The following is a 26,286-nucleotide window of genomic DNA, read 5'->3' as shown; positions in this document are numbered from 1 at the left end:
CATGCGTTTTTATAATATAAATCCGGTCACTTACTATTTTACAATCCGCCGCCGCTCCGCATAGTTATTCAAAAAAGATCGTTTATAAAACTATGTCCACACCATTGTCATTTTGCTTGTGGGCATTGTGAAGCCCACAAGCACTTCCTGAAAGTCTTGGATGGGGAGTGATAATTGGGTAGCGCACTGCATCCTGGGAAATGATGACACACATTTCCCAGGAGCATTAGAGGGAGATGATGTCAGAATCCTAGGTGATTCCAAATGCAGATTTCGTGGGACCGCATAGCAACAGGCATTTCCAGATGAGTAAAAAAACATTTTTTTTTATTAGATCTAATGAGCACAATAATGAAAAAAAAAAATTTGGGGATGGAAACTCAACTTTAACAATTTCATTAGAGTAAAAATGGAAAAAGTGCTTTAAAGTAATGTGAAAAAGCATTAAAGGATCACTAAAGGAATTTTTTTTTTTAGCTAAATAGCTTCCTTTACCTTACTGCAGTCTTGGTTTCATGTCCTCATTGTTCGTTTTTGCTTTGAAGTAGCTGTAATTCTGCTGTGATCTCCACACTTCCTGCTTGTCTGGCTCCTTATGAAAAAACTCATGGGAGCTTCTCACTGTGGTCTAAGCTGTGTGTCTAAAACTCCTCAGAACCAGAATCAGATTCATTTTAAAAACAAAACACTGCCCTGGATTATTTTGTTTTTGTTCTGTGGGTCTCTTTACTTCACATAAACATGAAACCAGTTTAAAACCGAAAGTGAAACTAGAGGCACATTATATGATAGAATTTAATCTATTGTTAATCATTTTTAAAAGGAATCAGTTAACTTTTATGTCTCTATACCCTGTAAACAGTCATTTCAGCAAAAAACATTTTTTCCTTTAGTGACCCTTTAAGTAACAAATAGTTGGCTTTTTCCATAAACACATTTTTTTTTTTAAACAGAACCATTTAGTACCTTATTGGAATTTTACAAGGAAGAAGCAATGAACTACTAAAGTGCTCACCAGCGCCCGTTCAAATCATCTGCCGTGGTGGCAGACAGGACTTTAAATAGTAACAGCGTGTGCTGGGAGAGGATCCCCCACCAGGTGTCACAGGGGGTGAGAGGGAGGCTACAGGACACAAAAGTGTTAATAGCCATTACTACATGGGTTATGCTGCCACCTTTTGGTGAATGGATACTGGCCAGAAAAAATTGTCAGGAGTCATCCTTAACCAAAAGAACTATCCATATTTTACCTTTCATTGGTTTTGTACCGTAAGAATGAAAGTTGGTTGCTGATTAGTTGCCATGGGCTACCTTTTTGTTCATTACCTTGTCTTACTGCTTTGAGACCCTTTAAAGCAGATCTAAACCTAAAAAAAAAAATGTATCTATTTGCCAGTCCTTTCAGCAAGTACAGAAAATACCTGTTGACCTTGGCAGTAATACAGTGTCCTTGTCCCTTTCCAGTGAGCTTAGAAGAAAACACAAAGGACCTTATCGTTCTTGTGTAAATTACTAGACCCATCAATCTGCCATGCAATGAATATTAACAAATGCAGACATTTTTGAAGTCCTAACTGTGTGACAACCATAGCTCCCTCCATAAATATAGTGGAGAAAAAAGGATAGACATGTGGGAGACAGGAGGGGCCAGATCCACGAAGCGCGGCGCTTCTCTCCGTCCGGCGTAGTGTATCTCAGATACACTACGCCGCCGTAACTTACTTCTTTTTTTTTTTTGTATCCTCAAAGAATTCCCGCCGTAAGTTACGGCGGCTTAGTGTAGTGTAGTGCTCGAAATTAAACCGGAACAAGCCAATGCTTACGACGGTGACGTCATTCTACGCAAAGCCATATTCGCGAACGACTTATGCAAACGACGTAACATTTTCAAAATTCGACGCGGGAACGACGGCCATACTTAACATAGGATACGCCTCACATAGCAGGGGTAACTATACGCCGGAAAAAGGCAAACGCAAACGACGTAAAAAAAATGCGCCGGACGTACGTTCGTGGATCGCCGTATCTAGCTAATTTGCATACTCGACGCGGAATTTGACGGAAACGCCACCTAGCGGCCAGCGTAAATATGCACCTACGATCCGACGGCGTACTAAGACGTACGCCTGTCGGATCAAGCCCAGATTCAGTCGTATCTTGTTTTGTGGATACAAAACACAGATACGACGGGGCTTTTTAAAAATTACGCAGCGTATCCATAGATACGCCGGCGTAATTAGTTTGTGGATCTGGCCCGAAGTGTGTAATTGCAGAATTGCCAGGTGAAAAGAACTGAAAAAAAAAAAGCCTAAAAAAAGAAAACAAATGCAGACAACACATCTACAGACTGGTATTCGGCATTACAACACATTTTTGGTTTAGTGTTTGGATACGGAATTATCTGTTACTAACCCTGGCGGCCGCTCATGCAGGACGCATGGGTGCCGTCCCCCCCCCCCCCTAAATCCATGCGTCCAGCCCCTAATCTACATACAGGGCGCATTGTATTCCATTGTTTTTTTTTTTTTTTTTAGAAGCACAAACTTAAAGTCAGAGGTGAATTAATGTTCGCTTTCGTCCTCCTGCTTCTCCTCTCGGCCAATCAGGAAGCTAGTCCTGAGATCCGATTAGCCGCGGGTCCTAAGTCCTGATTGACCGGGAGGAGACACAGGGGGGGAAGCCGCGACATGGACGGGGTAAGTGCAGGGGCTGGAGGGGGGCCTGGGAACCCACAGGCGAGTGATGCAGTGGCAGAGGGGGGGGGGGGGGGAAGCAGCAGTCGAGCGAGCATTGGGGGAGGTTGTTTGGCTGGGGGGGGGGGTTTCTGGCTGGGGAGGCTGCCCCCCCCACAAGAAAATTGAGCACCAGCCTCCACTGGTTACTAATAATATTTTTAATTTCTTGTAGATTCCTTTTGCAAGATATGTTGCGAGAAGTAATGTAACTAACGTTAAAAGGTAACAAAATAACATAAATGCTTAAGTGGTTTTACCAAAATAAATGACTAAACTTCAATATGTCTGTGTGAATATAAAGGAGGCAGGTCTATTACAAGTTGAACCAGTAATGGGAAACATAGCTTTTACCCTGTTATCACACATTTTCTTACCACCTGCTAGCGTTTGCAGCTCTTAAAGTAGTTTTTTTTTTTATAAACGCATAATTCCCTAATTGGGAAATACAGAACTGGGGAATGCCTGTAGTTCAAGAAGCCATCTTAAGGACTTTATAGCCGAAGCTGGCATCAGATGAGGCCACTGCAGAAGACCAGGTGGCAGCTATGCAGATCTCGGAAACCGATCCCTGATCCTGAAGCCCAAGAAGCACTCAGATCTAATAGCATGCACCTTGACAGGAAGGGGTGAATAATGGTCTCTCTGAGTCACCTACAAATGAAACAAGAGGCCGGTGCTCCCTGAAGTGGTCCATCTGAGATTACAAAAAAGGGGATTAGTTCTCCTGAATGAAGCAGTGGCTGAGAGCAGTCCAAACCACATCTAGAGAGTGGAGGGAAATTTCATTTTGGTGAACTGGAGATGTACAAATGAAAGGAATAAAAAAATTCCTGGTTGAGGTGAAAAGCATAAACTACCTTGGTTAAGAAGGAAGCTCAGTGAGCAGAGAGGAGCTTGTCATCCGTCGGCTCAGCGGAGATCTGCGGACTGATCTCCCGCTGAGCTGGCGGGAGCAGGCGGACTCCGTAGGAACGGAGTCCGCCTCGTGTGAATGGAGCTTTAAGCTTTGACCAAAAAAAAAATGAAAGCTGATTGGTTTCAGCTCCAGATTTTGCACTCTTCAGATTTAGTAAATCAACCCCTCTGTGTCCCTCAATAAATGAGACTGCTTGATTCCAGATTTATGTCAGGTCTTCATAAACATTCCTTTTTTATATCTCTGTTGGCAGCTTATCAAACACACTCAATTCAGAGCATTCTACAATAAACAGTGACATGATGTGAATAATGCAGACAAAATGATACATTTTATACAGCTTAGAATGTGTATGATGACAATAGCGCCAGCATGTTAATGTAACACGGTGATTAAACTTAGATGGCAGTCTATATATACCATTACTTACATGGCAGCTTTAGAATGTGAAAATCCAAAGTGCCAGTCCTGGATTTCAAAGAACACATGTATCGAACCTGAATATATATATTTTTTTTTTTCCGATTCTTATGAGTTGGGAGAAAAGTCTAATATTCAAGCCATTTTAATGCTAAGCGTTTTATCTTTTCTATGACATCAGGTACTGTATTGAGAGAGTATTTAGGCCACGGAAATTGAACCGCTGTCACCCAAAGGAACTCACTGAATGTGCGTTTGATGTTATTACCTCATCTGTGAATAGCTACTTGCCTACTGCGGAGACTATCTACACAATATATGAGATAATTCAGGAATTCCCAGTGTTACAGGTATGGTTCTCACAATGGGAGTAGCAAATAACATTGAGTGAAAACACCCATGAGGGCTTGAAGTACAATGCAAGGGGTACAATGTAAGGGGTATAACATGTAGCCTCATACCTCTGTAAAAATCATGCTGTTGGAATGTGCAAAGGAAAGCTGCAAAGAAAAAGGTTAGATTTATACTTCCTTTACCTCCATCTTCTGCCTACGGGGTGTGACTTCACCAATCATCTAGGACAGAGATATGCAATTAGCGGACCTCCAGCTGTTCCAAAACTACAAATCCCATCATCCTTTGCCTTTGGGTGTCATGCTTTTTGCTGTCAGAGACTTGCTATGCCTCATGGGACTTGTAGTTCTGCAACAGCTGGAGGTCCGCTAATTGCTTATCCCTGATCTAGGAAGATCCTCGAGGAATGCAGACTAGGTCTATCCCAATGAGAATCTTAGCAAGTCTTGGGTGCCCTGTATTCCCCACGATCTTCTCAGAAGAAGCATAACATCACACTTACCTAGGTGCCGCAGGCGTAAGGTGGGGGTAAGGTAAGTATAAAGTCTAACCATCTTTTCTTTACAGGTACATGTTTACAAGGAGGGGGAAAGGTCTGATTTAAGCAACAACATGACGACAAGCTGGCGAAATTCATTATACCTTTGTAATAACAGCATTTCTTTAAAATCTTGGCGCTTCTGTTATATTGATCTTAACTTTCCTCTTTGAAGTTCATCTGAAACAGCTGACATAGAATTCTTTTACATATCCAATTAATTGTATACTTCAAGGATTATTTATGATATTCTGTTTCTATATTCTATGTTTCTTTAACATTTATTAGAATCTGTAAAGCATTAATACTCGGTGGGATTAATTCTACGACTGACCACCTCTCATTGACGTCATTGGGACTTTCCCAGTACATATCAAATGCTTTGCTTTCCATGCAATATGCACTTTGATGATGAAGGCTGTGGTGGATTGCTGTATGTAGAATAATGTTTGTTAGATGTTTTTTAAATTGCCTGTGTGCAGGAAAGCATACTGGCATGATGGATAGCAGAACTGCATGAATTTATAAAACTTTTTTTCACACCACAGTGTTTTTTGGAAGAATCCAATGGTATTTTTAGCCATTTGACCTCTGGAAGGTTTTACCCCCTTCATAACCAGGCCATTTGTTTGCTATTCAGCACTGTGCTACAAATGGAGCTTTCTTTTAGTGGTGTTTTGATTACCACTGGGTTTTTTTATTTTTTGCAATATAAATGAAATACGACAAACAATTTTAGGGAAAAAACAAACAATATTTTCTACTTTGTCATAAAACATATCCAATAAAATCACATTTCGACATAAATTTAGGCCAAAATGCATTCTGTTTTCTTTTTTTTTACCAAAAAGTTTATATTAATTGGTTTGTGTGAAATTTTTATAGCGTCTACAAACTATAGGACATGGTATAGTAAAATTGATCAATTCTGATGTAATGATTGCCTATAGCATTTCTCGAGGCCCTTAAAGGATGAGTTCAATTTTTAGGAGAAAATAAAAGTGCCTCCTCCTCAGTGCTGCCCATCAGTGCCATCTATCGGTGCCCATCAGTGCTGCATATTTGTGCTTCATCATCAGTGCCTGTCAGTGCAGCCTCATCGGTGCCCACCAGTGAAGCAGAAAACTTACTTATTTTACAAAATGTTATAACAAAAACAAACTTTTTTTTTTTATACATTTTCAGTCTTTTTTTTTTTTTTTGCTGATCAAATACCACCAAAAGAAAGAACTATTTGTGGAAACAAAATGATAAACATTTTGTTTGGGTACAGTGTTGCATGACTGTACAATTGTCATTTAAAATCAGACAGCTGAAAATTGGCCTGGGCAGGAAGGGGGCAAAGTTCATATTGCCCCTAAATAACCCCTTTTTGGAAATTAGACAGTCGAAGGCATTTAGTGAGAAGCATGTGAGCTTTTGGAAGTTGTAATTTTTTTTGTCCAAATTTTGGGGAAAATTAAGAAATTGAATAAGATTTACTTTTTTCACAATTTTATTTTTATTTTTTACATACTGTCACCAGTGCAATACAGCATCATCATATGACTGGTGTGGCGGTGATTAGGGACACTGACTTGTGACGGTATATTAAAAAAATAAATATATTTTTTATTCAAGTTTAAAAAAAAAATAAACTGTACTACTCAGGGGTGTGATATTTTTTTTTTACATTTTGTTGTTACAATGAATATTGTAACAGAAAAGTTTTCAACTGTCGAGAATGGGTTAACCATTCATGACGGATGTGATCACAATTCACTAGTGACCTGTGATTGGCTACAGCTTATCACATAGTACAAGGTGCTATGATTGGCCCAGGTACCATGTGATAGCTGTGGGCCAAACACAGCTGTTATGAATGAATTGCCGTAATTCATAACAACTTTGTTGATATTGTGATCGCATAGATCACCCTGGGTGAGGGTTGTACTTTGAAGGGCTTCCTAAAGGCACACTCTTGCATTGGAGGTTGCAGCTAAAATCATACAGAAAAATTAAAATCCATGTAATTTATCAGGAATTTCTATGTCTTCCATACAATATCAGTTTCCAGCACTTTTGCTTAGCCTGCTCTGCAGAAATAAGCTACAATGCTGGCACAAGAGAGGCCCAATCAAAAACTTGCATCGGGGGCCATGTGAGAAGATAGGGGGTGGCACAATCCACCGGACTCTACTTAGGACTGCAATATCCATAAGCGGACTGACTCATTAAATCCACAGGTCTCTGTGGCCCAGTAACTACATTTTGAAGGTATTTTATCAGGCTTGTCCATGAACTTTGCAACCAGGAGCTAATGTGTAACCATAACTTTCTACCATAACATGGCTGTCTAGATTGTGTATAAACTAGTATAGTGTCATCACTTTGCAGGGTACCCTGTTGCATTACTCAGTGTTCCCAGTGTGCCTAATACATCAGTAAAACTTGAATCTGTTGTCTTTTAAATGCTTTCTCATAACCACTGGTAAAGCACGCTTTGGTGCTTTTGGGAAGCATGCATTACTGTGTGACGGTTCTAACAGCTCTTTTTATATTTTATTCCAGGAAAGAAATTACAGTATTCATTTAAATCACACTTCCTTATTGAAAGCCATTCTCCTCCACTGTGGTGTGCCAGAAGATAAGCTCATCCAAGTGTACAATATTCTTTATGATGCTATGGTAAGTGCTCATGGTTCCCCGATGTTACTGAGCTTCATACAATAGACATTATTCACTTCAAGTTATTTACGATCATTATTTACTTTTCTTATACACAATGATTGCAAAATCTCAAAGTAGCGATTGTCATGCAAAATAACATGCCATTTATTCACGTTTGTAAATTTGTGCTTTTTAACGCTAGTGCTAGTAGTCATTCTTCATCTGGTACTTCATAATCTGCACTCCCATGAGTTTTGATTCAGCGCTGTTGAACTGTTCACCTTATGTTAACCTAACATTTTTTTTTTCTTTCTAGATTGAAAAACTTACTAAAAGAGAAGTAGAGGCCAAGTTCTGCAACCTTTCTCTCTCTCAGAACAATGTAAGTAAATATGAATTGAAAAATGATATTAGTGTTTGAGGACAAAACAAATGTGCAGTACATATTGTCAAAGCATGCACATTTTCTCATGTTTTACCCCCTTTAAAGTGGAGTTCCACCCACTTTTTTAAGTCCTCTGCATCCCAAGCTGCTCTGGGGGCTTAAAACGAATTGGCATATATATAAAATATATTTTTAAACTCAGTTTTATCTGCTCCTCACTGTATTATGTGGCCGCGGCTGAGCACCTTATCGCCTCTCTGCAATGCCTCCTGGGAGATGTTTGTCATCAATCCCAGGATGCAATAGTCATGCTGAATGCAGAGAGAGGAGCTGAGAGATTTCAGCGTGATGTAGGGGTGGGTGGGACACGGGGTGGGCGGGACCCAGAGGACAGCAGCTATCAAACACCAACCAATGGGATGGAATCTGGGCGGGCCGCTACGTGTATGTGGCTCCACCCACTTTCTTAAACAGCCCACGCCCGCCCACCCCCGACATCACTTCTCACAGCTAGTCTCTGCATTCAGTTACATATAGTGTAACTGAATGGGAGAAAACGGCTCAGTGTGAAATTGCCAGTGACACCAGCCAGTGCCAACATTTTAATATATATATATATATATATATATATAGGCAGATCCACGTACCTCAGCGCTTCTCTCCGCCGGGCGCAGCGTATCTAAGATACACTACGTCGCCGCAGTGTACGGCGGCGCAGTGTATCTTTGGCGGCGTAAGGCCGCGGAATTCAAATGGCTGTGATGGGGGTGTGTTTTATGTAAATACGTCGTGACCCGACGCAAACAACGTTTTTTCTGTGGGGGTATCCCAGTGCGCATGCTCGAAATGAAACCGGAACAAGCCAATGCTTCCGACGGTGACGTCATTCTACGCAAATCCCTATTCGTGAACGACTTGCGCAAACGACGTAAAAAATTCAAATTTCGACTCAGGAACGACGCCCATACTTAACGTTGAGTACGCCACCATAAAGCAGCTTTAACTATACGCCGGAAAAAGCAAACAACGTAAAAAAATGCGCTGGCCGGACGTACGTTCGTGGATCGCCGTAACTAGCTAATTTGCATACTCAACGCGGAATTCGACGGAAACGCCACCTAGCGGCCGGCGGAAAAAATGCATCTAAGATCAGACAGCGTACTAAGACGTACGCCTGTCGGATCGATCCCAGATGCCGTCGTATCTTGTTTTGTAGATACAAAACAAAGATACGACGCGGGAACTTCTTTTGTGGATCTGCCCCATAATTTTTTTACATTTTAGGAAATTTTTCTAATTTTTCATTCGATCGTTGCATCTAATTTTTACGATAAAGAGTGAACAGTGGGAAGTGAAATACGAACAGCAGGAAATAGACATCATGGGATGTATATCCTAAAATTTCAGTTTTTTGTTTATTTTTTTTCATTTTTTCATTGTATATTCCTTTTTTTACATCTATATACATACATATTAGTCATCTACACTTATTTAGACACACATATATTGCCACTTTATTGTTTATACTTTGTGACTTTACTTTTTCTAGTAAACAGATAAATGAACTATAGATGTACATATAAAACAATTTCTTTTCACTTACTATTCACCACTTGAGCCCCTTCATAAGTATGTACTCATATACACCATTATTATTGTCACACCCACACACCTGGGCTTTATTACAATAATTTTTTCTCATTGTTCTTTTATCTCTCCTCATTCGCATCACATCTGCTTTGTGTCTTTTACACGTCAAATGTTCCTTTACATACACCTTCACTTTCAAACTCATTTTTACCATGGTCACATATATACATGTGACACAAATTGACTTTGTTACAAAGTTTCAGAAGGCGGATTTGAATATGCATACATACATACATAATAATGTTTGATCCACCACCGATTTGTGTCATGATGACACTCTTTCGTTCGTTTACACTTATATTGATTTTATGTATGTATATTAGTTTTATTAGATTTTATTTAACCACTTCCATACCGCGTCATTGTGAAATGACAGCGGCAGGAACCCCTCGCCGATCCGGGTGGACGTCATATGACGTCCTGTATTCCCGGCGATCTAGGGCGCGCGGCAGCGCTCGTGACCCGGCGCGGGTGCCCGGCGGCAATCGTGGTGCCCGCGATTGTCGGTAATCACGGCAGGAGTGTGAATCTGTGTGTGCAAACACACAGATCCACCACCTCTCAGCGGTGAGGAGACCAATGTGTGTTCCCAGTACAGAGGAACACACATCGGTCTCCTCCCCTTGAGAGTCCCCCTCCCTTCTACAGTTAGAACACACCTTAGGGAACATATTAACCCCTTCAACGCCTCCTAGTGGTTTACCCCTTCCCTGCCAGTCACATTTACACAGTAATCAATGCATATTTATAGCACCAATCACTGTATAAATGTGAATGGTCCCAAAAACGTGTCAAAAGTGTCCGATGTGTTCGCCGCAATGTCACGGTCACAGTAAAAAATCGCAAATCGCCGCCAATACTAGTAAAAAAATTAATAAAAATGCCATAAATCTATTACCTATTTTGTAGACGCTATAACTTTTGCACAAACCAATCAATATATGATTATTGCGATTTTTTTTTTTTTTACCAAAAATATGTAGAAGAATACGTATCGGCCTAAACTGAGAATTTTTTTTTTCTTTTTTTATTGTGATATTTATTAAATAAAAAAGTAAAAAATATTGTGTTTTTTTTAAAAATTGTCGCTCTTCTTTTGTTTATAGCGCAAAAAATAAAAACCGCAGAGATGATCAAATACCACCAAACGAAAGCTCTATTTGTGGGAAAAAAACATAAAGATTTAGTTTGGGTACAGTGTTGCATGACCACGCAATTGTCATTCAAAGTGCAACAGCGCTGAAAACTAAAAATTGGTCTAGGCAGGAAGGGGGTGAAAATGCCCTGTATGGAAGGGGTTAAGTCTCATTTTCATGCATTTTTACTTTTATCATTATTTGATTCAATTTGATTTGTTAAATGTGTGTGTATGTGGCACTTTCATTTATTTGGCCCACTCCTGCATTGGATTATCATCGCCGTCAGTCCATTGACTGACTACACACAATTAGCGATGGCCTATCACAGGCAGGGACGGGCCATGTGATGTTTTTAGATGGGTTTATATATTGGAATGTATTTCATTTTGTTTTTAGCTATGACTAAGCACGGAACCCTAGTGCGAAACGCGGCAGTATATACCCCACTGCTTGCTGTGCTTTGTAGTGCTTCTTTCCTTTTACCATTAAAGGCTACCTTTTTAAGGTTCTTCTGGTGTGCGGCTGTCCATATCTCCTCTTCAAGTTTAGCCAGTGCCAACCAGTGACACCAGCCAGTGCCATCTGCCAGTGACACCAGCCAGTGCCATCTGCCAGTGCCATCTGCCAGTGACACCAATCAGTGACACCAGCCAGTGCCAACCAGTGACACCAGCCAGTGCCATCTTCCAGTGACACCAATCAGTGACACCAGCCAGTGCCAACTGCCATTCAATGTGATGTGCTGGGGGCAATGTGATGCAATATGCTGGGGGCAATGCGGTGTGCTGGGGCGATGCGCGATGTTATGGTGGCAATGTGCTGTGCTGGGGGAAGGAGGAAGCAGGGCACAGCAGGTGTACAGACCTGGGTACTCAGCACAGCACAGGGATGGTGGGAATCCCTCATAATGAGCACAGCAGGTGTACAAACCCAGGAACTCAGCACAGCACAAAGATAGTGGGAACCCCTCATAATGAGCACAGCAGAGGTACAGATACCTTGGCACTGAGTCAACAGCGCTTATATGGAACCAGAGTGTGAAGTTCAGAAGGCAGCTCTAAGGTTCTCGCACCTTAGCCTAGTGACAGGACCACTGTTCAAAGTGTTGTTGTGCATTACGTTGGACCATAGAAATAAAAAAAAAAAGCTTCTGCATAATGTAAAACTGTAGCTTGACTTGTTCTGTTGTCCAGCTATTTATTTATTTATGTTTATTTCTTTCAGTTCCAGCTGAATCGACTTTATAAGTTTATTGAGCAGAAAGGAGAGCTCCATGAGCTGGCGGCAAGTATGGCTTCTCTGACAAAGCAGAAATCGGTGGTTGGCGTCCTGGCAAAGCAAGGCCTGAAGGACCTAGAGGAGATCATTGGATTAGTTAAGAGGCTGGGCATTAAGTCTCAGGTGAGAATCTGCTGAAACTAGGAAATGTTATGAACATGTACAGTAGCGTCTAGTTTCAAAAGCATCCTATCATAGCATTCCTTTACTAATTTGTACTAGAGGAAGGACAATGTGTATCCTTCTTTTATTTTTTTTGAGAAAATTTGAGCGTATACAAATGCTTAAATTATGAGAACTATATATGGTCTTATGAAAAAAATGCCCGCCCTTCTAGTATTTAGCTTTATTTTGTCTAAGCCCAACTTGAGTGGACGAGAGGCCATCTAAATTCTTTGGCCACATGGAAGCAAAGATTAATACCTAGAATGGTGCTTGTCTGCTCAGATATCTAGCTCTGCCTCATGGGGACAGAGACCTCAGCCGCATGTAAGCTCCAGGTTTCTTGGCGTTGGGATTATTGAATAAGCTCAGTTACAATCGGTTGAGAATTTAGAAGCCAACTTTTTATTTTTTATTTTGGATAGAGTAGGGAATGGTTAAATTCCTCTATGAAGTTATTTTTTTTATATCTGTGTTCTGCTGGGGGGGGATATTCCTTCACTCTCTGTCTTGAAGATGGAATAGGAAATAAGATGAAATCGTCACAGAATTAGGGGAATTTTCCTCTTGGATAATTGTCACCCCAGAACATTTGTCCCTATTGGAAGTTTACCCATCTTCTCTTGCTTTCATGAAAACAATAACATTTTGAATTACTCTTCACTTTCTGTCTCATCAGAAGTGCTATTGCTGACCTGGTTGACTAATTTTCTTACTGATTTTTTTACTTCAATCCATTTCTTAGTCACTGACTCAGAACACATTTGCAGTAGATAAAACCAGAGCTACTTATCTGCATTCTCTAGTTCTGGGCTATTGACCCAGAGCATTGTGGAGCATGACAATCACATCGGTCACATGATCATAGACCACGCCTCCTGGCATCTGAAACCCCTTAAAGGGCCAGGAGGCGCTGACTCCATGGGGTGAATTATTAGGCAGAAGTGAGAAACTCCCAGGCCATAGCTGTTGAGTCAGCTGTCTGTCCCCTCCCCTGTGCTCCTTCTGGTCCCCCCCCCCATGCTCCCTGCTCCTCTGGTCCTCCCCCTGCTTCTCTGTTCCCCCCTCCCCCAGGTGAGCACTGCGGGGACGGAGAGGAGGTGAGCGCTGCAGGGATAGAGAGACAGAGGAGCGGAGGGGGGCGGCGGCCAGCTGTCACTAAAGCCGGCCCACTTAGCCATCGGCCCACCGGGAAACTCCCTGTAGTCCCAATGGCCAGTCCATCCCTTCTGGTCGATCGTGGTCTGGGCTTGATGACCCTCCATCCCAGAGCATCAAACAGAGTGCAATGCAGAGGGACTACTTGTAAAGTTGGAACTGTAGTAGGGAGCAGGAGCCACATAAGCCGATGTCTCCTCTGTAGTGCTGGCTCCTGTACCAAGATCTTCAGATCAGTGTGAAGCAATACACTGGGCATAATAATATATGGCTGCTTTCACACTGATTTTTACCTGTACCACAGGTGCAGTGCAGTGTACTTGCAGCTTTCCTGCAGTATTGCTGTGCTTTGCCATAGACTTCAATTATATCCTGCGGGTTTGGTGACCTTTCTGAATGCATGACTTTTGGTCCGCTTTCAGAAAGTGCACCACGCCACCTGATTTAAAACCATGATTGCCGAGCAATGCACGCAATTGTGACACGGTAAGTACGACAGTTAGAGGTTTAAATTAGGGGTGATGCGATACTATGCCCAGTGATCTTTGACTTCTCCCATGTTGTTCAGGTAGATTGCCACCTCTTTAAGGTTGCCTACCCCTGCTTTAGCCTATGAAAGCTTTTTTTTTAAGCAAATCATTATTTAGATAGTATAATAGTATATCATTTTGTTTTACCACCAGCTGGAATTTATGTAGCAGTAATTGCTACATTCATTTAGTTATGTTCTGCTCCTCCAACATTTGTGTCTGTTTTCTTTAGGTGGTGGTAAATTTCGGCCTGGTGTACAAGATGCAGCAGCACAGTGGGATTGTATTTCAATTTGTGGCATTCATCAAACGCCGGCAGAGGACCATCCCTGAAATCCTGGCAGCTGGGGGGAGATATGACCATCTGGTACGTGTTGTGTAATGGAGAGATGCGGGGGACTGGGCAGTGAGTACAGCTGGTGAGCAAATAATCCCTTGTCTTTACAAGGTGACACGGAGCACATCATAAGAGCATGTGCTTATTATCATGTGTTTACTCTTCACTGACTTGCCAGTGTTTAGGAAAAGAGGAACAGTGTCATTTATAGAATAAAGCTGAACACACATTCCTACTGGTTTTTATTTGCATAAATAACAGAAATATTTGCATAATTTACATAATATTAATCATTATCAACATACTCAACCCCCAATGGAGACCCAGACAGCAAAACAAAAAAAAAATGGTGACCGTTCTCTATTCTTTCCATAGCTTACAATAAACTAATCAGTTTCTGCTACTGGCAGGTTTTTAGGAAAACTATGAAGTATGGTGTCGGCTTCCTCCTTCTGTTATTGGCTGCTGCAGCTTAAAAAAAAATGTAGATGCCACAAGCTTTTATTTAAACTCTCTAATTCCCCTGTGTGGATAATGGTTTCATAGGATAGACTCGTTATTTAGGGACCTTATTTGGAAGAAGGGTCAGGCCAGCATTTGGCATTTTCAGCTCCCCAAAGATATAGGTGGTTTAGCCATTCACCACCCTTGAAGCTATTACTGCGCTGCTCAAATCTGACAGGGTGTGCCACGTTGAATATAATTAACTCCACACAATTGTTACCAAATGCACTCTGCCTGGGCCATCAACAGCTTAAAAAAAAAAAAAAACTGAAGGGGATCCGTCCCATTTCGTCTGGGCAGATTGAATTGGAGGGCCCAAATAGTTGTGTGGGCTGTGTCAATGTCTGTTCAGCATATGCAGCGTGGACACAGACCTGTCATCCTCCCATTCCACTTATTTAGGCCCGCGGCCGTTTAACAAGTTGCTTCAGTGGCCCTCGCTCTTCAAAAGGTTGGGCACCCCTGTTGTAGACTTTCAGCTCCTCTATGTGATTGCTGTGATCAAATTGGGCTCCTGGAAAGTATGCATGATCCACTTTGATCGCTCTTTAATGGGCAACACTTGTGTAAACGATCTTTTTCTGTTTTAATGGATTGACAAAGGGTTTGAAGCGTTTCCAGTTGTAGAAAGTCTGCTAGTTCAGGAAATTTATAGCTATTGTGTGGCCAGATTTGATTGATGCTTGACGTTGTGCTGGAGTGTTCAATTATTGCAACTTCTAAAATGCTTATATATTTTATCCTCTTTTAGATTTCCCAATTTCGTGGGCCTCAGACTGGATCTGCCATTCTACCCTGTGCAGTTGGTGTTAGTATTGCTATAGACAAGATCTCAGCTGCTCTGTCCAATGCTGAGGAAAATGTAAGTCTGGCTGATTGACGATATTGTAGCCTTTTTTTCTTATTCTGTGCATATCTTACTTGGCTTTCTAAATTAATCGCAGATCTCCGCCACTACTAGTAAAAAAAACTAAAAATTATAAAAAAGGCCATATAAATGCCATAAATCTTTTCCATAGTTTGTAGGTGCTATAACTTTTGTGCAAACCAATCAATATACGCTTCTTGCGATTTTCGCAAAAATATGTAGACGAATACATATTAGCCTAAACTGAGGAAAATTTATTATTCTTTTTTTTTTTTTTTTTAAATGGGATATTTACTATAGCAAAAAGTAAAAGATATTGTTTTTTTCAAAATGTACGTTTTTTTTTTTTTTTGTAGAAAGTGAGACCTATTGAATACTAACTAAAGGCTGCTTGAGGCCAATTAGCACAAATATTCATAGGTCAGGAGGGTGTTGGTTGGGACTTTCGAGGCACTGATAGGAAACCATAAATAGGTATAAAACGTTTTATTTTTTTGTTTATAGCGCAAAAAATAAAAACCGCAGAGGTGATCACATTCCACCAAAAGAAAGCTCTATTTGTATTGAAAGCGCGACCGTGCAATTTTCAGTTAAAACGATGCAGTGCCGTATCGCAAAAAATGGCCCGGTCATTGAGCAGCCAAATCTTCCGGGGCTGAATTGGTAATGTGACCTATAAACTGTACAACTCAATTGAAAAACAAACTGAAATCTTTGGGGGGGGGGGGGGGGGTAAAGTAAGAAAATAATAATGTGGTTGCATAAGTGTGCACACCCTCTTATAACTGGGGCTATAAAACTCATGTTAAATAGGAGTCAGTAGACACCTGCCATAATTTAAAGTGCCTCTGATTAGCCCCTACTAAAGTTTAGCTGTTCTAGTAGGTCTTTGCTGACATTTTCCTAGTCGCATCCTACAGCATGGGCCATGGTCCGCAGAGACCTTTCAAAGCATCAGAGGGATCTCATTGTTAAAAGACATCGGTCAGGAGAAGAGTACAAAAGAATTTTCAAGGCATTAGATATACCATGGAACACAGTGAAGACCGTCATCATCTAGTGGAGAAAATATGGCACAACAGTGACATTACCAAGAACTGGACGTCCCTCCAAAATTGATCAAAAGACAAGAAGTAAACTACAAAGGGAGGCTGCCAAGAGGCCTACAGCAACATTAAAGGAGCTGCAGGAATATCTGGCAAGTACTGGCTGTATGGTACATGTGACAACAATCTCCTGTATTCTTCATATGTTTGGGCTATGGGGTTACAGTGGGAAGACGGAAGCCATTTCTTACAAAGAAAAACATCCAAGCCTGGCAAAGTTTTGCAAATACACATCTGAAGTCTCCCAAAAGAATGTGTAAAATGTGTTCTGGTCTGATGAAACCATGGTTGAACTTTTTGGCCATAATTCCAAAAGATAGGTTTGGCACAAAGACGACACTGCACATCCCCAAAAGAACACCATACCCACAGTGAGGCATGCTGGTGGCAGCATCATGCTTTGGGGCTGTTTTTTTTTTCAGCTGGAACAGAGGCCTTAGTCAAGGTAGAGGGAATTATGAACAGTTCCTAATACCAGTCAATATTGGCACAAAACCTTCAGGCTTCTGGTAGAAAGCTGAACATGAAGAGGAACGTCATCTTTCAGTATGACAACGACCCAAAGCATACATCAAAATCAACAAAGCAATGGCTTCACCAGAAGAAGATTAACGTTTTTGGCCCAGCCAGAGCCCTGACTTAAATCCAATTGAAAATCTGTGGGGTGATCTGAAGAGGGCTGTGCACAGGAGATGCCCACGCAATCTGACAGATTTGGAGTGTTTTTGTAAAGAAGAGTGGGCAATGATTGCCAAGTCAAGATGTGCTGTGCTGATAAACTCATACCCAAAAAGATTGAGTGTTGTAATAAAATCAAGAGGTGCTTCAACAAAGTATTAGTTTAAGGGTGTGTACACTTATGCAACCATATTATTATTGTTTTTTTATTTTTACTTCCCTCCACCTAAACGATTTCAGTTTGTACAGTTTATAGGTCACATTAAAGGTGGAAAAGTTCTGAAATAATTTATCTTTGTCTCATTACAGAAACCTGACATTCTAATAATCTTTATTAATTTACTTAGAATACCCGGTCCTGCCAAACCCGTTTCTTCCTTGTCGTAAAGTGACCACGCTAAGGACAGAAGCTGATCTACGTTAGTGTGGTCAGTTTGCATCCCGCGTCTTCTCGTTCAGAGGAACAGGACACTGTGCAAGTCTGTTTTGGAGCCAAGCCCACACTGAGCACTGCACTGTTTATTAAAACGACAAAAGTCTGCTAGAGATAGGGGAGTGATGTACCTGGGCTTGATTCTTTGCTTGTGTTCTGTTGACATATAAATGTTAGTACTAGCAGGTATACGTCATGGATGTGACACTAGTACAGTACAGGTAGTCAACCCATCAGCTGATCCGTGATGCTGTGCAGAGGGGAAAAAAACCTTTATAGAAAGCAGTTATGATTTTTTTTTTTAGGTGGATTTAGAAAAACTGTGTGCTACTACATTCCTGTCTGTGTATATATAGCACCTGCAGAGGCTTTACAACTACTTCAGCTGAAACTTTGCAACTACACTGCATTCCAAAACATACATTTTAAATTGCTAAAATTCTTGTATTACAGTTTCTAATTTTACAAATTTCATATGGGTGTACAATTCTTTTTCTTCATCTAAGGTCAGCAGTTGTGATTTGCTTGTTGTAAGTGCCGGACAGATGTCTGTAAGCAGGGCAACTGGCATCATTCAGAAGCTTTGGGCCGCGGGCATTACAGCTGAAATAATGTATGACTGGTCAGAGGTAAGTACAATGTCTGCTTTCACTTCCTAAAAATAACTGAGAACTGAAAAGATTCTGCCCATAAATGTTATAATATTATTGCTAGTTCATTACCATGTAAACTAGTAGGAAAAAAGATTCAGTGTATATTTTGTTAATGATGCACAGCTTGGCTGACTGATCCTTAACTTTTGCAGTAAGAGCCCTTTCACACCGAGGCGTTGGTGGTAAAGCACTGCTATTTTTAGTGCTGCTTTACTGTAGTTCTTGCGGAGGTATTCGGCCGCTAGCGGGGCGCTTTTCACCCCCGCTATCGGCCGAAAAAGGGTTAAAACCATCCGCAAAGCGCCGCTGCAGTGGCTGTTTGGCCGTGCTGCCCATTTATTTTAATGGGCAGGAGCACTGTATACACCGCTCCTTCACCACTCCAAAGATGCTGCTTTCTGGAGTTTTTTTTAACATCCTGCCAGCACTTCGCCTCAGTGTGAAAGCCTGAGGGGTTTCACACAGACTGCAGGGGAGCCGTTTTACAGGCGCCATTTTTAGCCCAACAGCGCCTGAAAAATGTCCCTGTGTGAAAGGGTTCAAATGGCTTTTTGTGATTCCTTGTATTTATGCAGCGCTAACATATTATGTATATATACACCGCACCAATCGTATAGGCTCTATCTTGATGGAGCTCACCACCTAATGTTTCTACCAAATTCATGCATGTTTCTTTATTACAAGAGGAAAAAGGAGCATGTGAAAGAAACCTGTGCAAAGCCCAGCACTGTACAGTGGGAATTTAAACCCTACAACCCCTGTGCTACAACAAGGCGAACTAGCTACAATCATGGCATTGTTTTGGCTTGTCTTGTTATATAACTTCATTATGTAAAAATATAATTTCTCTGTACATATAATTGTTAAGACCTGCAGTGGGTAAGGTACTGCGGCCTTCTTTCCATCCTCAATTGCCGGGCATAAGGGATTATCGCTACCATAGGAGGTAGAGGGATAGTGGAGATGAATGCAGTTTCCAAGATGATTCTTCCGAATAGTTAGAATATTCCCCCCCAAACATGAGCCAAGACTTCATGAAGGGTGTCCAGATCTAGAATATCTTTAATGAGGGGCAGGTTCTTATATACAGCAAAAGGGAATACTTGACGTAATTGGATGAACAATGACAATCTCCTCCCACCACATCATACAATGGTTTTACTAACGATAGACCTCTTAGGAGACAGACAAAAGTTCATTTACATGACACCGCAGACGATATTATCACAGCAAGCTCTGCCTGGGAGATATTGAGATCAGTTAAGGAATAAACCAATTATCTCCAGGCAGAGAGCACCCCAAGTTTCCCAAAAGTTGGAACACCCCTTTCCACACAAGGTACCCCTACAATTACATATCCCCCTGATAGCTCCGATCTGGGGGACCAACATATCCAAATTTCACCCAGATCGGTCCAGGGGTTCTTAAAAAACAAACAGAACCTATGAGAAAATCCAGAATAAAGTCTATTTTCTTCACAATAATCATATAAAACAATGTCTGCCAATGAAATATAATATAATTGTTCAAAATTTCCTTCTGTCTCTAGTGACATTAATATGGAATTTACATGCATACAAAGACACGAGAACAGTAGTTAATAACAATAATGCTGTAGTATGTATTTACTAGTAGCGTGTACTTTTATTATATAAGGGTTAATGAAATTGTGTGGTCTGTGGAGTGGTGGTGTTGGAGCAGCATGACTACCTGTAGACTTTTCATAAACACGTGCTCTTGTTTTGGCTGAAGTGCATGTTTGTTGACAACCTCAGGGTCAGCGAATGTGTCTGCTGATGTCACAGTGCTTCTTGAGTTAAAAAAAAAAAGAAAAACCCTCCTTGAATCCAATGAGGAAGTGATGGCCTCAAATCTGTAGGATGCCTAAGGCCCCGTACACACGGTCGGTTTGGTCCTGATGAGAATGAACCAAAGTTCATTTTCATCGGACCAAACCGACTGTGTGTATAGGCTATCGGTCTGTTTTCCTTCGGTCCAAAATTTTAAAACATGCTTCAAAACCGAACCGATGGACCGCTGCCCGATCGGACCAAACCGATGGCTAGTACAGAAAAGCATCGGTTCAAAACCCGCGCATGCTCAGAATCAAGTCGACGCGTGCTTGGAAGCATTGAACTTCGTTTTATTCAGCACGTTGTGTGTTTGACGTCACCACGTTCTGACCCGATCGGATTTTGGACTGACGGTGTGTACACATATCAGGCCGTACGGCCACTATAGAGGTGAACCGATGAAAACGGTCCGTCGGACCATTCTCATCGGTTTTGTCCGACCGTGTGTACGGGGCCTAAGATTGCCCGATGAAGGCACTCAGTCAGATTCTGCTGATATTGCAGAATTTTATGCTTTGGTAGGAACTTTTACTTTATTTAACAAGGTTCTCTCAATGATCTATAATTTTACTTGGTTCCTAAAAATGCATTTCTGTCTTAGTCACAGGATGAGCTGCAGGAGCATTGCAGGATATCTGGAATCACACATGCTGCCATTGTCTCAGACAAAGAAGGAAATCACGTCAAGGTAAATTTGAGGGATGTGTAAAAATCACAACCCACAAGTGGGTTCTCACCAATCCTTCAAGCATCATGAATATTAGAAGGATAATATTAATAAGAACTAAAAACACAAAAGATCAAGGAGGGTCCTCATATGGACAAGTCTTTGCTGAAAAGCCTACCTTACATTTCTGTACATTTTTGTGATGTTATCTGCATTCTATCTTCTTTTGTGTTGTACAGCTGGTAGATGTGTAGATCTAATTTGAAGGTCTTGGCATTAAAGTGGTTGTATGGCTTTGTTTTTTAAAAATGACAAACGTGTTATACTTACCTCCACTGTGCAGTTCATTTTGCACAGAGTGGCCCCGATCCTCGTCTTCTGGGGTCCCTCGGCGGCTGTCTCGGCTCCTCCCCGCAAGAGCTAATCCCCTTCATGGGAAGCGCTCTCCCAAGGGGGTTAGCTTGCGGCCCCGCCCCCCGACCTGCCGTGTCATTGGATGTGATTGACAGCAGTGCGAGCCAATGGCTGAGCTGCTATCAATCTATCCAATCAACGGCCAGACTCCGTGGAGAAGAGGATGTCGGGGGACGGGCACAGCAGGTGAACTGGCTCAGGTAAGTAAAACCGTCACTGCCAGGTGTTTTTTTACCGTAATGCATAGGATGCATTAAGGTAAAACAACATGAACCTTTACAACCCCCTTAAGGCCCCTTTCACGGGGTGGATCCGTTGATCCCCGCTGAGCGGGCGGGTGACCGGTCCATCTCTGCTCAATGTGTAGGGACAGACCTGTCAGAGACCCGCTGATCTCTATGAGAAGATCGGCCGACGGATGGCGAGCAGATCTTGTCGGATCGGATGGCAGGCGGGTGTCAACGGACACATCTTCTCTGACATCCGCCTGCCCATGTCAATGGGTGGCCTGCTCGGATCCACAGGCGGATCTGAGCAGGCCGATAGTGTGAAAGTGTGCGTAAAGATAGTGTTGAAAAAAATATATACATTTTAGGTTTAGACAAATTGCTGTCTTGCCTTACTAGCATGTAGATGGGAAAGTGTTAATGTACATTTTAGGGTATACTAATCCCTTCCTGAACTAGTTTGTGAGCCCTCATAGAGTTGTATAGTGCTGTCTTCTGTGTGTCTCCCCTCTGTCACTGAACAGTATCTACCGCAAGTACCCACTTGATATAATGGTATATTCATAGGATCTTAAAAAAGGGATCGACCGATTATCGGTGCGGTCGATATTCACTTTTTTAGAAGTATCGGTCTAAAAACCTGACCAATATTGCTTCTAGTGGTTTTATCAGGGTGATACATGCAGCTGCATTCATTACCCCAGTACCGTTCTTTAGAGCGTACGGACGGCTTTATTGTAATAACAAACAATGTGGCTCAGAGCAGCCGCTCAGCTGTTATTACAAGCATCGGGAAGGGACGTCCCCCCACTGCCACCTTCTGCCTGCCCGTGCTCTCCCGTCCCAGCCGATGCTTCGTTCTTCAATCCTGAAGCAATGTCATGACATCACTTCCCGGATTACTGGCATCTTAAATGCGCCATTTTTATTTTTTTAAAGTATTCTGAAATGCTAATCTTGATGTTTTTGACTACTTTGAAGTACAGAGGAGGGGTTAGAGGTCTTATAGACCTTCGATCCCTCCATAAAAAGTACCTGTCGCTGCCTATTACTGTCACAAGGGATGTTTACATTCATTGTGACAGCAATAACAGTGATAAACTAAATTAAATGACGGTGTACACTTCTTTTCTTTTGTAAATGTACAAAATATTGGCAGGAGAGGTGGCCGAAATATCGGTATCGGCACCAAAAAACGATATCAGCCGATCCCTAATCTTAAACATAAAAAAAGAACTGATTGCTATAGTGCATATTATTTATTCAAAAACACATAGTTACAAGTATTGCACTTAATAAAGGGCAGGTTTGTGAGTCCTGTAAACAGCCAGAGGAGCTGGGTAAAAGGAGAAATGGCTGGAGTCTCATTGTGTCAGTACATAGATAGATCTATCTATCAGATATGATGGACATTAGCCATTATGATAACATTGAATCCCAGTATCTATATAGAAAGATTTTGCACAATTGAGAATGCATGGCTCATTTACTCTTTTTCTTAATGTTAGAAAATAAGCTTCCATCTGCATTTTGCCAGCCAAGTTGGTATATCTGCCCATCCCAGATAGTTCTAGGTATGTCCTATGTATGTGCAAGGATCATGTAATAGCCTTGGACTAGTTCCTCTATGAAGTTTGGAAAATTGAAGCCAGATACACAGAAAATGTCTCCTGGAATGATTCATCTATAGCAGCTGTCCTCATAAAAGCCACTTTAAATACACATCATTATTAATCCACCCACTTTGTTTCTGTTTGAACAGCTGAAGGCGTTTGAAAAGGAAAGGCAGAGCGAGAAGAGAATTTTGGAGTCAGATCTGGTTGATTATCTTTTGCAGAAGCTGAGGATCAAAGTGCTGGATGAGAGAAATAACAGGTGTGATAAATATTGTTCTCTTTTTCAGGAAATAAAGACAAGGGAAGGCGGTGAAGGGAGATTGTTATCCATAACAATACATCCAATTTTCTTCTCCCTAAGAGAAAGATGAAACCTGATTGGCTTCCGTCAGGTTTCATCGGTCTTTCTCTTGGAAATTAGACAAGTGTAGTTGAAACGGAGAACATCTCCAATGTAATTACACTGATCACTGCGAAAACTACTGGCTCCTGATGTTTGACCAGTGCCATGTAATAAAACCTCAAACCACCCACAAATGATGTACAGAAACTTTAATCACCAGTCATTTTCTTGCCTTATGTGGTGACAGTTGAACCCGCCCAGCTGATCTCAGAGGTTAGAACCTCGGGTCTGCTTACTTGATCCAGGCCAGTGATGTTATTGGATCATCGTGATGGACTTCTGTAAAAATATCTACTTTTATAGGGCTTTTACCGAAATTTTATTTTTTCTACCGTATTCATCTTTTCGCATGATATCAGGGACTGCCCTCTCCACCACCCAAATCTTAAATCCATCAATTTTACCATCATATTTCAAGACAAAATGTCTAGGCATCGGGGGCATTAGATGTTTGTATTGTATATCATGAAGTCATTTTCTGACCATGCGTCTTCCCATTATAGAAAGCCCCGCACACACAGGTCAGGATTTAGACCACAAGTAATGTTCCCAAAACATCTGAGTAGCCGCCTTGGCAATGGGGGTCAAAACATTGCCCTCTATTACAAAAGGGCAGTTATCACACTTCCCACATTTGGATACACCAACTGTAACCTGTCCAGTTTCTCATTTGTCCTTATCAAACTGTGTACAGGCCAGTCCTTTAAGGACCAGGCCCTGAGATAAATAACTGCAGTTTTTTTTATTTTTGAACAAATTCCTTTAGCTGCTTGTCATCAGCAAACAAATGCCAATACGTTTGGCATATGTTTAAAATATCTTGGGAAGATGTAGCATACTGTATGCAAAGATGTGTCCGATTATCCTGAACTTATTGCCGACCATATAACAGGTCCTCCCAGCTACTTTCCCTGCCCCTCATATAGGCTTTAGACAGGGCTTTTTTCTCAGATAATAGGTTCAGGAACTCTCCCTTTTGGAGTTACCCTGTCTTCACCACTACCTACCTCCTAGCACCGTTCCTTGGTCCCACCCCCTACCCACCTCCCAGTATTCCCCCTTTTAATTTGTTAATGATAACAAGAAAAGCAGTAAAATAGATCCCCTACAGCCAAAAACAGACCCCCAGCAACAATAGTTCCTTGACAACAATAGACCACCCTCAACAAAATAAACGCCTCCTAGCAACAATAGACCCCCAGCAGCAACAAAAGATCTCCCCACAGACAGTATCGATAGACCATCCAGCAGTCAGCTACAATAGAATTCTCCCTCAACAGTAGATCCCTCCAGGCAACAACTGACTCTCCCAGGAACATAAGACCCAACCCAGCAACAATAGATGCCCTGTCAGCAAAAATATACCTCCTGAGCAACAATAGATCCTCCCCTTGCAGAAATACATCCATTCCAGCAACACTATATCCCCCGGCAGCAATAGACACTGTAGCACAACCCAGCACTCTTGACATCACATACATTCAGTGCTAGAGGTGCCGGAACTGTGTTCCCCCGCGTTCCCGCTGAAAAAAAAAGCCCTGGCTTTAGATAACTGTTTGTTTGTTTGTACCCCCTCCTCAAAAATATCTCCTTAAGGGTAGAAGCCTTCTGTTCAAAATCATCAGGTAAGGTACAATTTACTGTATTTGCTGGCGTATAAGACTACCTTTTACACTTAAAAAAACTGGCCAAAAAGCAGGGGTCGTCTTAAACGCCGGGTCAGCTTCTTGGATGCCTGCTGGATGTGCGGTAATACTGTATGTAGCTTCGGCTACATACAGTATATACCGTTTAGCCAATCCCAGTGAGCGATGTATTCAAATGAATACAGAACCTGCCTGAATTGGCTTTGAGAGTCAGAGAGGCGTAAGATGATGATGTTACAGCCTCTGCCAATCCAAGCAGGCTTTGTATTCATTAATAGAATACATCGCTCGCCGTGATTGGCTCCAGCAAGAAGTAAGAAGAATATGGCTCCGGCTCCAGCTCCAGCAAGAATGAAGAAAGATATGGCTCCAGAAGGAAGAAATATTAAGCCTAGGAAGGGGGGTCGTCTTATACAGTGAGTACAGGCAAAAAATCTTAAAAAAAACTGTAAAATTAAGGGGTAGCCTTATACACCGGCAAATACGGTATTTGCGCTCTTAAAAACTGTCCCACGGGGATCTCCTTAATTAGGGGCCTTGGGAGGAAGCTATCAGACCCCCAGAGATTATTTGAGGATCTAGACTTCCCAAAGAGTTTTATGGCAAGGGAACAATCTTTGCATTTTGAAATTGTAAGCCAGAATTTTTTTTACGGATTTAGCATCACAAGCATAAGGGAACTTCGGGTGCAGTATTTGTGAGCCATTATTTCCTTCTTTGTTTTTAGAGAAGCGTTGGACACCCTGTCTGGTCAGAACGTAAAGGGCTCTTTCTCCAGCTCACAGAGTAAGTACACAATCACTGCTGCTTACACATGGCTTGCTTTTATTGTGATGTAGGCTTGCCTCTCTACAACATGTTAAATGAGGGGTCCTGACCCACAGTCTCAAATCACGACAATAGCTCTCTGTTCAGGCCAATTGAATACAAATCTGATTTGCGATATGGGAGTGTCACATGCCAGTTG

General features: G+C 41.7%; 1 protein-coding gene across 2 annotated transcripts in view; it reads left to right on the top strand.

The window, feature by feature from the left end:
• Positions 1 to 26,286, top strand: part of EIF2AK4 (eukaryotic translation initiation factor 2 alpha kinase 4) — a 101,784-nt gene that overhangs the window by 62,286 nt on the left and 13,212 nt on the right. For both annotated transcript variants that reach the window (XM_040332416.1, XM_040332415.1), the window contains 11 exons: positions 2,908 to 2,957; positions 4,253 to 4,421; positions 7,514 to 7,630; positions 7,929 to 7,994; positions 12,011 to 12,187; positions 14,147 to 14,281; positions 15,507 to 15,617; positions 18,347 to 18,469; positions 20,948 to 21,034; positions 23,417 to 23,529; positions 26,047 to 26,105. In XM_040332416.1, the coding sequence (XP_040188350.1) occupies positions 2,908 to 2,957; positions 4,253 to 4,421; positions 7,514 to 7,630; positions 7,929 to 7,994; positions 12,011 to 12,187; positions 14,147 to 14,281; positions 15,507 to 15,617; positions 18,347 to 18,469; positions 20,948 to 21,034; positions 23,417 to 23,529; positions 26,047 to 26,105 (1,207 nt within the window). The remainder of the gene's footprint in view (positions 1 to 2,907; positions 2,958 to 4,252; positions 4,422 to 7,513; positions 7,631 to 7,928; positions 7,995 to 12,010; positions 12,188 to 14,146; positions 14,282 to 15,506; positions 15,618 to 18,346; positions 18,470 to 20,947; positions 21,035 to 23,416; positions 23,530 to 26,046; positions 26,106 to 26,286) is intronic.

The sequence above is a fragment of the Rana temporaria genome, chromosome 13 (genome assembly GCF_905171775.1).
Source record: "Rana temporaria chromosome 13, aRanTem1.1, whole genome shotgun sequence".
Lineage (NCBI taxonomy): Eukaryota > Metazoa > Chordata > Amphibia > Anura > Ranidae > Rana > Rana temporaria.
Note: the sequence above shows the minus strand (reverse complement) of the source record. Positions and strands in the feature narration are given on the sequence as shown.